Source organism: Ciona robusta, chromosome 14, assembly GCF_009617815.1.
Source record: "Ciona robusta chromosome 14, ASM961781v2".
NCBI lineage: Eukaryota > Metazoa > Chordata > Ascidiacea > Phlebobranchia > Cionidae > Ciona > Ciona robusta.
Window position 1 is genome coordinate 1,564,056 of NC_143248.1, and position 13,934 is coordinate 1,577,989.

General features: G+C 34.6%; 2 protein-coding genes across 2 annotated transcripts; one reads left to right on the plus strand and one right to left on the minus strand.

The window, feature by feature from the left end:
• Positions 1-89: 89 nt before the first annotated feature.
• LOC149724806 (uncharacterized) lies at positions 90-4,790 on the plus strand. Its single transcript, XM_089891817.1, has 6 exons — positions 90-430; positions 1,074-1,232; positions 2,075-2,472; positions 2,764-2,963; positions 3,258-3,478; positions 3,996-4,790. Exons 1-5 carry the CDS (start codon positions 361-363, stop codon positions 3,475-3,477), a joined length of 1,047 nt encoding a protein of 348 aa, XP_089747943.1. The 5' UTR covers positions 90-360; the 3' UTR covers position 3,478; positions 3,996-4,790.
• LOC149724807 (uncharacterized) lies at positions 4,569-11,475 on the minus strand. The gene is made up of 12 exons (XM_089891812.1): positions 11,323-11,475; positions 10,941-11,118; positions 10,464-10,621; positions 9,359-9,537; positions 8,930-9,055; positions 8,225-8,275; positions 7,756-7,881; positions 7,090-7,197; positions 6,694-6,777; positions 6,114-6,236; positions 5,606-5,713; positions 4,569-5,295 (listed from the first exon to the last, which is right to left on the minus strand). Exons 2-12 carry the CDS (start codon positions 11,079-11,081, stop codon positions 5,135-5,137), a joined length of 1,365 nt encoding a protein of 454 aa, XP_089747938.1. The 5' UTR covers positions 11,082-11,118; positions 11,323-11,475; the 3' UTR covers positions 4,569-5,134.
• Between the last annotated feature and the right edge of the window lie 2,459 nt (positions 11,476-13,934).

The following is a 13,934-nucleotide window of genomic DNA, read 5'->3' on the forward strand; positions in this document are numbered from 1 at the left end:
TTAAATTATATAGCGGGTGCAAAAAGTGTGTTGTACATTATTTTAAAACTGTAAAATGTCAGCGTAGCTGATTGGCTGGTGAAATTTTAAACTAGCCAATCACGCTCCATTTACCGAAGTAGCAATCCATCAACTGCTAATTAACCTTCGATCGAAAATGATTCGCAATTGAAATCAGTTCGTTTGGCATTGTACCCTCATCGACCGCACGTTAATTGTTTGTAGACGTTTGAACACGAATACGGAATTCATTTTCTTAATCCTAAAATCGGTTGGTATTTTGACCGTTGAGCCTTCGACGTTATATATTTCGTATACCAGTCAGTTTTAGCATGACAGTTGAATTCAAGCTACTGTAGAATGGCGAGCTACACGCAAGTTGGAAGTGGGCAAATGCTGGGAACTACATTGCTAGTTATAGCATGGACAGGTAAAGAAATTAGATAAATATTGTCTTAAAGATAGTTTTATGTCTTTTATATATACTAGAGCATACTCTAAAAGTCTAAGAATTGCAAAAAGTATACTACTCAAAAGACGGTTTTAAGTCTTGCAATGTGTATGGAAGCAACAGTAGAAATGTGATGCGTTTTTAAATTTAATATAAGACAGTTCTTCCCACAGCCTAACTGTATTAGCTCATCTAAATTGTCATCCAATGGTAAAGAAATTAGATAAATATTGTCTTAAAGATAGTTTTATGTCTTTTATATATACTAGAGCATACTCTAAAAGTCTAAGAATTGCAAAAAGTATACTACTCAAAAGACGGTTTTAAGTCTTGCAATGTGTATGGAAGCAACAGTAGAAATGTGATGCGTTTTTAAATTTAATATAAGACAGTTCTTCCCACAGCCTAACTGTATTAGCTCATCTAAATTGTCATCCAATAGATTTTTAAAACATACGATCCTTGTATTGTAGCGTAAAACTAGATCTGAAAATCTTTTATGTGTCGTTGATGTAGGCTATTGTTTTTAAATAGCTCGCATTCTGTTGCAACAATTGTTATTTAGTACTTAATGTATAACTTAAAAACCTATAACTGGAAACGCTATATTATCTGCTTTCAGGTATTCTGGTTTCATTTATTATACCAGACTGGAGACGAAGTGTCGTGAAACTGCCCGAAACGACATTTGAATACGAGTCAATGCACCAGTTTAATGAGAGCAGTCAGGAACCAGATTGCATATTGTGTATACTGAAGGATATCCATTCAGACCACATAAGTTAGTGAATGCTTTTACTGTATATATATGGTGGGAAAAGATGGGACACCTTTAGCACAGCATATATCCAAATATCGTAATCGTGTTATAAACAATTAACAACGGTCCATGGGAGTCGTGAGGATATCTATATTTCTTTAAATGTTCTTTGTTTACTACGAACTGGGACGCAAAAATAGGATAAAAAAATGTCCCATCTCCCCCCACCCTCGTATCAAAATAAATGTTTAAACATTACAGTATTATCACGTATTTTTTATCACTTAGCAAGTTAAATACGTGTGTCATATTGTATAAATGATAAACGTAGCATGATACACCTAGTGTTTTGAGTTACAAAGTATTTTAATTTTTCTTTAACTGCCAACTTGGACTGCTACATTACAATTACTGTTAAGTGACTTTAATTGCGCAATGCCTTACGCTGATTCAAACCAACACTAGCTTGATAACGTTACGCAATTCTTGGAAAATGTACTTTTTTCTGTGCGTTTCACATTCCTTGTAATTTTAATTATTAAACGCGGGAACGGGATTGGCCTCTTTTCTTTTAAGCATGTTGACTAGACTCAAAGTATACTAACTTTGGCTAGACTTAGTATTGTTGAGTGTGTAAAATCGACGTTCTGGCTGTAAAAGTTAGATTTGAAAGCATGAGTTATAAGTTTAGTGGCGTGCTATTTTGTGAACGTGATGATATATGGGTCAGTTTTTTGTGGCCAATTAAGTGACAATGGCCAATTAAGTGACAACGTTGAATGTTTGTTTACTACCAAATTGGTAGAGAAAATAGATTGAAAAAGTGTCCCATCTTTTCCCAACCTACTATACTTATGTTTTAGATTCGACTGTCACCCCCACAGAAGCAGACGAAAACAGTAGTCAAGACACTCATAGTGTGACTGACACTAACTTGAAGACGATTTTTACTCGGCCATCTCAATGGTTTACAATCGGCATTCGTGGTCTCTGGACCGAATGTGCGTTTCTGCCAAATTATCCAGACCCGAAATTTCTGACCTACACTTCGAAGACTAATTTATCAGCGTCAGTTGAAATTCGGCCGGTTGCAAAGAACGATTCAATTGCTATTAAAGGGAATCTTACTGTGTGGACAAAGTATCATACTCAACTGACATCTCAGCTCCATTATGCGAACAATTTGGTGGCAATTGTAAATTTAGAAAAGTCAAAGAATTGTACATATGTGTCTCTACAGAGATCGACATGTCTTCTTATGGTGGGTTTAAATGTAGGCTATATGCTGGACATTGTGGGCGCAGGCCTATGTGTCCAAGGGAAAGACGCTTAACGGTAATTGATCCAACCCAGTGAACCCTTATTATGGGCTGTTTAAATTCTCAACCATGCATGGGCTTAAAATAAGTAAATGGATAATTATCCACAAAGTTAAATACATGAAAACTCGTAAGCTGACACAAGGTGTATGAAACAAAATACCCGTGTTATAACGACTAGTGACACCTATTAAACCATTATCCAACAAACGTTGCTAAAACAAATATTTTAGGGAATTCGAGCCGTTGCTTTGCTTGGTATATTCATCGGTACAGTAGCTTGTGTACTTGCTGTTACTTCAGTTATATTCGATGGACACATACGAGAAAGTACGTTTACTCATCCAAATATATCTCGATTCCGTCGGCATAATGTTCTTTCGGTTCTGGCTGGAGCTTTGGCCGGGCTGAGCGGAATGTTCGGACTTATAAGGTTGGTCTGTTTGTACGTCACAGTGGGTGAAGTTCGCAGCGTGGCACGCCATGGGTCCTGCGATTTTCGCCAGAATTAATTGGCCCATTGCCTAAATGTTACTATTCTACGGATATCCAAATATTCTGGTCGTGTTTTAAATAGCAATTAACAACGGTTTATGGGAATCGTGAGGATATAGTATTTATAATTCTTTGGATGTTATTTGTTTACTACCACAGAAAAAAATAGAATAAAAAAGTGCCACACATTTCCAATACTATACCATTATACCAATCTGACTAACTTTTCTAGTTGTTGGTGGTTCACGTTGGACGTGAACACGCGATTCTTTATGCCGTCTTATCAGCTCTACCACATTAAGAACGGAGGGACCTTTATAGCCGGATCGTCTCTGCTTATGTCTGGCAGTTCAGCTGTCTTGTACATCATAGGCGGTTATCTTATGGGCGTGAAATCCACGAAAAAAAAAGAATCCGTTTTTGTTGTGAAATGCAATGCTTCTGTGTATTAAGGTGAATTGAATTTTAAAGTTTATTTATAGTTTTTGTAACTTTGTAACACATGTTGTGTATATGATTTAAAAATGCATAATTGTTTTGGGTAAATGAACAGAAATTAGCGTAATATTTTCTGTGCCGGTAGTACATATTTATGAATAGTAGGTTGGGGTAAGATGGGAAATGTTTTCATTTTATTTTCTTGTTCCATTTTGAAGTTAACAAAGAATATTTACTGACTTGGTTTATAACCGTAGCCCCACGGCTTTAAAAAGTTGTTAATTGTTTAAAAAAAGATTAAGAAATGTGGGATTTAGGTGCTAACGGTATCCCATCTTATCCCACAGAATTATACCTGTCTGGCCATTTTTATTGTTAGCGATTGTTCTTATTGTTCCAGTATATGTTATATTAAGTCCTATTATTTTGTTCCAATGTTATATTCTACATAAGCAGATATGTGTTGTATAAAATACGTGAATCTGTTCAGATATTAAAATGTAGAACTCAAAATTTCGCTGCATTTCTACAGACAGTAATTTGATTAGACCATCACAGAGCAGAAATGATAAAATAATACTATATATTTTGCGAAGTACCTTCGAAGCATCGAGTCACAACAGCAAAACGCTAAAGGTCAGAATATCAGTTGCTTTTAAAGTAGAGTGGGGTAAGATGGATATGTTTTCAGTTTTTGATGTAAATAAAGAACATTTACAGTCGTATAACCAGAGCCTGCGACTCTGAAATACCGTTCTTTGTTTAAAACAGAGTTTGGAAATATGGGTTTTAGAGGGCTTAAACTCCACAGTACTATAAATATGATTGCCAATTTCGGGGCAAATATTTCGCACACACCCAAAAAGAACACAGTGCACTTACGGTATATGTTCCGCTTAACCCCGTCATATTTACGGGGTAATGTGACAATTCAGACTAAACCCCAGGTCCCATGGCATGCCTCACAGTAGGTCCTCACTCATATAGGGTTTTTCTGTTGTTTTACCAGAATGCGGTTCAGGCGAAACTATACAATATCTTTTGTGCCAAAACTGCTAAAACATCTGATGTATAATATTAATGGTATGATAATACGTGAACTAAATCTCAGTTGACCTTACTTTAAAGGCAAAAGTACGAAAAATAAGCAAAGTAATGAACACGTAAATGCATACGTGGCCGTAGTGCATGCATGGCCAGTTTAAAATCAATAAAACCAGTTATCCTGGATGCGATTTACGATAAAATAACGTTTTTGGTACAGCTAAAGCGATTACTTTTGGGGTCGTAATACTAAAGCGTGTATTATTGAATCGAGTCGTTTGGGTCTAAATGGACGAGGTTTAGGACATACCGTACGTTGGGGTAAGATGGGACACATTTATTACATAAAAAACAATATCCAGATCGTGTGTTAAACAAAAAACAACGGTATGGGAGTCGTGGGAATACGGTTTTATTATTCTATTTCTTTGATACCAAATGAAACAAGAAAATTAATCAGAAAGGTGTCCCATCCGCCCCCAGCTTACTATATATCGTTGTGCAACGATTTCTTGTGTGACCACCGACGAAAACCGGTTCCAGCCGACCAAAACCGCTTTTTGATGCGTTCACACCATGCTTTTGCACCGCGGGGTAATCACAGTGGGCGTTATGCGGCTTGGTGCTTCAATACACTTCGTCATCGTCGCCCCAAATGTCCGCGGACGGTTGCGGCTCCGGGGCAGCGGCTGGCGTCGGACGGGTATTGGTTGTACTGGGGTACCGCATGCTAGTTGACGTCTGACTGGGACGAGGCAGAGTACGTCTGGCAGGAGAAGCGCGGGCACCTGGTATAAAATATTGAATATAGTACTGTGTGGTAAAATGAAAAACGTTGGAACATTGTAGGCTGTTTTAAATTTCATATGCTGAATAAATTTTAATTTTTTAAAAATGATGTCGAAAATTGTAACTTATATAACGAGATAAAAACATGGGTCATTACCCCAACCTGGAACCTACTTCTAAAATTTTTTAAATATTTTATAAAAAATGATCAAAAATCAAATGAAAACATGAAGAACCCCATTACCCCAACCTGGTATACATTAAAAAAAAAGATTAAAAATCTTGAAAAATGTAACCGATATAACCTACCATTACCCATTGGAGAACTAGCAGAAGGTGATTGTGGGATACCAGTTCTCGTGGTTAGTTTAGTGAGTCTTGATGTTGGTGCTATGAGGGACGATTTAATGTTTGGTGCTGTGAAAATAAAATGTCTTAGTGTGGTAACAGAATGAATGAATGTATCTTTTTTCCTGCGGGGCAGGCATTGACTGTCGTTATAATAAGGTTGTTCCGTTTCATACAACTCGTGGGCGCTTATTTGTAACTTTTTATATTGTATGACTTGACAATTTAGACAACCTATCAGTGTCACATAGGTAGGAGAAATTGTTGTTATATCTTGCTCAAACACACCAGTTTAAATGTAAACCAGCTTTAACTTGCTGTTTAGTGCCTATACAAACAAATACAAACAAGCAAAGCCAAAGTATATTACATTCACCACATTAATCAATGAGGTTTTCTATGTAAATGCATCTTAACAAAGTTACCCTAAATTTTGTAAAAAAACAGCACAAAAATGCAAAGTTTGTACCTGAATGAGAAGGTGGAGTAGAATATTCTTGCGTATACGAGTTCGAAGCGAGATTTGAGTTTGATTTTGAAGGTGTGTGTGTTCTAGATGGGTGGGGTAAACTACGCCGTAATCCTTTTACACCTGTGTTGTATATATGATTCAATATTTTCAAGTAATTATTAGTTGAAATATAATATTGTATAGGCCTATTCTATAATAATCATATCCTACAGCATGGTATGGGACCTGAGATTTAGGCTGGAGTTGACCCATTACACAATCGGGCGATGCGCTTAGATCCTTCAGTTACGATGCAAGCGCCTAACCATTGAGCCACACTGTAGTGCAGGCCATAACTGATAGTGATATATGCATTGTACCTGTAATTTTAATTAAGTTTTGGTCGGTTTAAAACCGTTTTATACATTACAAATGGCTTGTGGTTTATAAATGCAACAGCAGAATTTAAGCAGTAAAACTAGTTTCAGAATTCAGAGTTTAGCAGATTTTGCCAAATTAACACAGGTCTATTAGTTCATCGACAATTATCGCAGGATAATTTATGTCATTAGTAATTTATTTTGATTCGCCTAAATACCTGTGTTTGGTTTACGTGCAGGGGCAGGGCTTATTGATCTTGGTGAGGGAGAATGTCGTTCTAATCTTGTTGGTGTACTTGGTCCTGTATTATATCATATGTTTTATTTTTATAACTGTTTTCTTTTCCTGTGTTATACAGTAGGGTGGGGAAGACAGGATACCTTTTACTCTATTTTGTCATCAAATTTAGTAGTAAACAAAGAACATTCGAAGAATTATAAAACCTTATCTTCGCGACACCCATTGACCAATATTTGCATATAAATAGAAATGCACACATGTGATCTAAAGGTACCACTAAACTTCCAAAAATACGAAACAGGCTCTAAAACACTCTCATTAAATCACATGCCTCTTAACACAACTGTAATAACACAACCCACACAGCACTTACTTCTGACAGGGCTTTCATCTTCCTTACACATAGTAGACGGGTACAAACCATAAGCTGTTGTCATGGTTTGACTTGGTACTGGTAGATGGTGGCCATGATGGGGGGAACCTGTGGTAAAAAAGGGTCTGATTTAAAAAAATGGGTACAGTGGCACATCTAGAGGGGTTCGGGGGCACATTCAGGCCTCGCTTTTAATTTTATTATATATATATATATAATAAAATCAAATAATTTTTTTATTGGAACCAATATAATGTCCCATTGTCAGTTAGTGATAAGTTTCCAAAAGATTGATTATAGCTTTAAGCTATATATAGGCATCTTGACATTTATATATAAAATAAATGTATAGGCAAGTAGGCAACGGGCCTCCAATTGGTCATTAAGTTACTTTATCAAATATTAATGCACTTACGTAGCCTGTTAGGCTTTTTTTATTGTTTACTTATTTTGCTAAAATTCTCAAAGTGCACACAATTAATGAAAAACAGAAATGTTTGAGCAATTTAAAAGTTTTTTTTTATGAAAATTTAATTAATAAAAAGGAATTCTAAAAATTATTTTTCAAAGGCTTTTTAACGACAATTCAATTTCCCTTAAAAAATTTTGAACCCTTTCAGTTTAACACCTATGTTTGTAACCCGAAAGTTTAAAAAAGATAAAAACCTGATGAGGATGAATGATGATCTAACTCTTCCTCCAATGAACCTTTGCGTTCCTGGTTAGTAGGGACATCAAGTCCTGTTGTATGGTGAGTACGTGGACTTGTCTGATGTGTGTATGAGGTGTTTTCTGTAAACAAAATCTAATTTTTCAACCCTGTAAGGTACCTATTTATATTTATTTTTTTAGTAAATTATTTTTGTGTAATTGTTCATTTTTAAGTTAGAACCATTGCTACTGTAGCAAGTTACCAAGTGTGCCTGACTATTGAGTTAAAACAATTACTGTTGGTGTCTTTTATCTTGCTCAAGACCGCATGCACCCACGATGGTTAAAGCACCAGAGCAATTTAAAGTATAATTGTTTCAAATTTTTTACCGTTTTTTTAATTTCAAAAGGTCAACTTATATTTTGTAGGTGACCTAAACTTAATAAATGGAATTAAATAATGAAACAGGTAGTTGAATCTAACCTTGTCTATCATTTGAATTTCTTGTGCTTGTCACAGTGTCTTTTCTCAGTTCTGAAAAAAAATATAAATATAAATATATATATATATATATTCTGTTTACAAAATATAATCCAATTTGTCACAACACATAATATAGTGGCAGCACCAAACATTGAACCCAGTATCCTCCGGTTACAAGTTTGGTGCTGTATGTTTGATACTACAGTGCTATAGCAAACACTAATACACACATTTTCCCAACTATTGCATATAATATGTAAACAGATGAATTGATCGCTAGCAACTACGTAATTAAATATAAACACCAGGGAATAAATGTCCTATGTTTTATGACAGGTGTGTAGCTACTAACTCCCCTGTGCAATATTACCACACTGACTTGTCATTTTGTCAATACATTAAAAGTCAATAAATTTTGGTTGTGATAATTTTTTTCCTGCAAAAATTTTGAATAAATGAAAATATTTTTAGACTTCATTATTCACTAGGACCAAAGCTATATTTTTTCTATGTAATGTACAGAGTAAAAAAATTAAAAAATCAAAATTTTAAATTTCTACTAAAAAGGGGGAATTAGAAAAGAAAAAAAACACCAAAAATAACAATCATTTCGAAAAAAATATTAAAAAAGCAAAAATCTTGCAAACTTATTTTCGGCAAGAACTTGTAGATTGTAGTACTACTACAGCATAGAGAAAATATTACCTTCTTGCTGCATTCTGGCAACTACTTGTACATCAGTTGCATCTTCTAACTTGTAAGTATCAGTTAAATTTAGATCTTTTTCAACAGATCTTTGCAGATAGCTGATGTCAGATAAACGGCTAGGTACTGAAGAAATGTGGCCAGTTAAAACAATGTAACATTTATAAACTATAGGCTATATCAATTAAAAGTCTATATGATACATATTTTTGTATTATTTCAGGTGTGTTATTGAACCCCATGTTACAACAGCCTATTTTAAAGATCAGTGTAACAACTATATTATAGGTTTTACACTGAAATACAGTTGTTACCCTGTCGTTAAGTGACTAGCCAATACAAATAATAATGGCTAAATGATACAGAAATTTTTGAACATTTTTGAACATTTTTGAATAATTTTTGAACATAATACTAATACAAACTCACTGTTATAATCATAAACACCATCCAGTTTTCGGAGAATATTTTGCTTGGCAGATACTAGTTGTGGAGTGGTGGGGTGTTCTAATTCATCTGTAAGCCATTCTTGAGGTGACCTCCATGTTTTATTACTGTGCGAGTCAGATCTTTTTGCTTTTGACTTCACTGCTGGGGATTGGTACAGCCTATAAAAAAATAACAGTTTAAATGAATAATTGTTAATTTTTTTCTTTGCGTGGCAGGCCACTAACAGTTGCTATAACTTATAAAATAGGTGTTTTGTTTCATACAACTTGTGTCCACTTTGTATCTTATTTTTGAACATTCGTAACTTATTTTTCCTCGCGTGGTGGAGCAATGACAGTCATAACATAGGTGTTTTGTTTCATACAACTCGTGCTCGCTTATAAGTTGCTTTATAGGTATCTGTGGGTAATTTTATTTGAGGGTCTTTTCCATTTTTAAAGTGACAAAAAACATTGCTCCCACCCATTGGTCATAAAACTGTGCTGGTGATTAGCAAGTTGTACTTTTTTTATAATTGCAACTTTGCAAATTATAATATATCACCACTGTATTGGACCATTGGAGGCAGCATATATAAATTGTGTTTTACCCCAAAACACACACACCAACAATGGTAGCAGACTATCAGCAATTTAATTTTGAATGTTAATAATGTTTTGTTTGCATAACTTGATAAATAGTAAAGCACCTATGTAAACACATCGTGTTATTTTAAACCAATTCTATTACCTTTGTGGTCAGTTGAAACGTGTGGAATTACTTTTAAATAGGGGGAAATATTAAAAACAACATTCAACAAGTATAAATATCTACAAAATCTACTATATAGGCTATACAACAAACTAATATTTTGTGAATTAAGAAAAAATAAACTTTGTTTCCCTCCCCCCCCCAAAAAATGTTGGTACTTAAAAAAATGTTTTTTTACAATGAAATAAAACCGTTAATAAATATATATAAATTCAAGTGATGACATTTTGACGTATGATAACATCAATAAACAGAATACTAAATCCCGTATCTAAATTCGAACTTATATAAAAAAATCAAAATTTATATCATGCTGTCATGCATCTTTACTTACCATGAAGTGTCATCTCCGTAATTTGTGTTAACAAGTAAATCATCTTCATCAAGAAGAGCAATTCCATCGTTTAAACTAGATATGTCTTCCTCTTTATCAGGAAGAGCATTATCCCCGCTTGCATCTTCTACTTCTGCAATGCTTTTGCGTTTCGAAGACTAAATGTAAAAAACATAATTTTTTAGAGATCTGGTGCTATGAAAACAAAACAGACAAAAATCAAGTCCAAACAATTGTATAATAAAATATATATATATATATTTCACCTTAATGGCATCGTCAGTCTCTAACTCAATTAGAATCTGTATGAGCACCTGATCAGGGTCAGATTAGCGGAATTTATTACATTTACCTAAGTTTTATTTATACATTTAAATACAGTAATGAAGATCCAAGTAATTGATTTAACAAAGAGAAATGAATTAGCAGCTTAATAACTTTTCAATAAGGTTATATATGTACAAAATAGAACCTTACATTTGTGAGTTTTCCAGTTCTGTGACGAAGATGTTCATTCTGTTTTTCCAACTTTCTAACCAAATCTTTAAGTTTTTTTACTTCCAAATCTTCGTTAGACGAATAACCAGTAGAGTCAGTCGCCTCTTCTCCGTTTTCCATTTCTTACAAAAACTAAACACTCAAGCTATCCGTGTGACTTTTAACGAAAAAGAAATAGTTGGTTAACGGCTAATAATATTACATAGGCAGTCAAGACTTGCTGTATTGTCAATGGGCACACCATTTAGTTATGGTGTAAAAATCTTGGATAAGTTAGAAGAGAAATTTGTAAATTCTTGTAAAATTTTTACGCACTATATTATTTTTAAGTCTAACAATTACATAAAGTTAACTGTAGTACCTGCATGTTATCGTTATTACATAGGCCACGTTACATGTAGCGGAAATGCCTGTTGCTTTTTAACTGAACTCGTCTGCAGAAATACGTTTGATGCGGTCGGTGTTTTATTTGTTTTTGACGTGAAGTGCTTTCAAAAACCAAGTTAACTCATAGATGTCCATTGGTCGCAATAGAAAGAGCTCTTTAATCGCTGTTTAAATGTGTTCTCAGTAGAATTGAAAGGACTTTATATTTTCCGACACATCTAATAAGCTACTAATATTTAATTAGTAGTTTTCTGAATATATGTACCTAGGAAATGTAAAGGGCAAATTTGAGTAACGCTAACGGGAATTCCCGTGAGCTTTGTAAAAAGAACGATAACTTAAAGGCCTTCCGTCAAATATTGCAATTCCAGTGATGCTACTTTAGATGTGTTCTGTATTGTTTGTTCGCTAAAACATTCAAACATTCCTGAGTAAATATTAGAAGCGCGTATTTAAACTGAGAAAGCTAAAACTCGGTTGGTAAGATATAGCACATTTCATTCTCTGCTAACGATGTCCCATCTTACCCCACCATAATATATATAATATTCAATTTTTAAACATCTAATTCACTTTAGCAGAATTGGGGTTAACATGGCTTCTAACTCGTTATAATAATAATAAAAACGTTTAAAATAATAATAAAACCGTTTAACTCTATGATAGTATTTATATAACTTGGCGAACGGACGTTGTGACATAATACCCACGTCTGACCCTGCTTTATTTAAATTAGCTCTTGGTCTATAAATGAAGTAAGTCAAAATATTTGAATAAACTATGCATGAAACCTATTGTTATCATAATAGACTGTCTGTCACAGTTTATTCCTGTTTTGAATAACACACACTGTTATTTAGATGTGCTGTTGAAAATGGCTGGTAACTCAAGCATTAATATTAGCAATGGCGACTTTCAGCAAGGATTCAGTCAGACAATTGTCGGGGTTCTTTTTATCGCAATATCTTGGCTTGTTGTTTCTCTTGTAACTTTTGGCATTCGATTCGGAAAAAGCAAAAAAGATTACGTTCACTGGTGCAATGTCAACGCTGCTGTTTTTTGCCAAGTGCGGTTAGTTTTCACTCAAGCTTTAGTATACGTCACCTCTGACGTAGGCGATGACGTCACATGCGAAGTGCTGACCGATGCGTCGATTGTACTGTATGGGATTTCTGCTGTGTTCATATACACTTGTTTATGGTGCAGGCATAAGAAGTTATACGACAACCCGATTTTCAATCTGGGACAAAAAATGAACGTTCTTGGATTTGTGTGTCTAATTTTTATCTGGATAGGAATGGTGGCGCTAATGATTGTTTTCGTCTTACCTACAAATTACGTAGCTGCAAAAGACGGCTGTGTGCTTAGACCCAGCCGACAAGTCAATTACCCAATTTTTGTCGCATACGCTTGTATTGTAATCGGTCAGATTTTCCTTCTGACAATTTTAATCTACCCGCTATTTCGATACAGAAGATCACGCCACTTCAATTGCGAGACCCCGAGCCCTGGATTTACCACAAATAACACACTTATACGGACAATGCGGAAGCTTATTCTTCTCACAGCAGTATGTGTTGTGTCAGACGCAATTCCAGCAGTTTGCGTATCCTTTGTCCTGCCACGATCGCTCAACAAAAGTACATCAAACAGTTTATATGACATAAGTCTTGTGATTGACCTCTTCGTCCTCACTCTTGGATTTGACACTGGAAATGAAATTGCGACATCACTGTGTAAAGGATGCACACCATCCGAATGAATGAAGCAATTTTAATCATGTTGTATTTGGTATATATATATATATATATATATATATTCGCATTCGTAATGTAGACTAGAATAATTATTATGTTTGTTTTATTTACCCTAAAAGTTGTAGAACTGCGATTCATTACCCACACGCGCAGTAAACAAACACTGATTTTTTTCTAAAATATCCCAATTACAAATTGCCATGTCTATATTATCCTACCCCGCATTAACCACCTACCGACGATTTGACACGCACCTAAAGTTGTTCCACAGAAATCGCTTGTTGTCAAGTATGAAACTTTACGATTATGTTTTTGCATAACTGCCAAATAGTAATACCTGTTGGTAACCAGTTTCTAGACACAATTTGCATATAAAGTCTTACTTAAATCTTCTTGTTTAGATCCCCAAATGTATGTGCACGTCAGCACATCTGTTTTTGTAGAAAGATATTGGGGATTCCCCAATTATTACACTTCTAAAATTTTATACGTTTTTGCACGTTTTTTAGTATTTTTGCAAAGGTAAATTTGTTTCTATTTGTATTAACTGTTTAAAAAATATGATTAACGACAGATATATCGTATTTGTATATATTTACTGCTTACATTGCGAGGCTAACCGCCGCTGTTACATTTAGCATAGCCGAACGATGGAACACAAATAAAAAGCACCTTTTTGTTATTGGCTGGCACCTTTTTGTTACTGGCTGGCACCTTTTTGTTACTATTCAGTTATTTACTTACATTATTGTATACAGAATTATGTCAATATCTGTCAATTTACTGGTAGGAGTCTGAGAATAGGGTGTAGTTTCATTTGAACTGTATT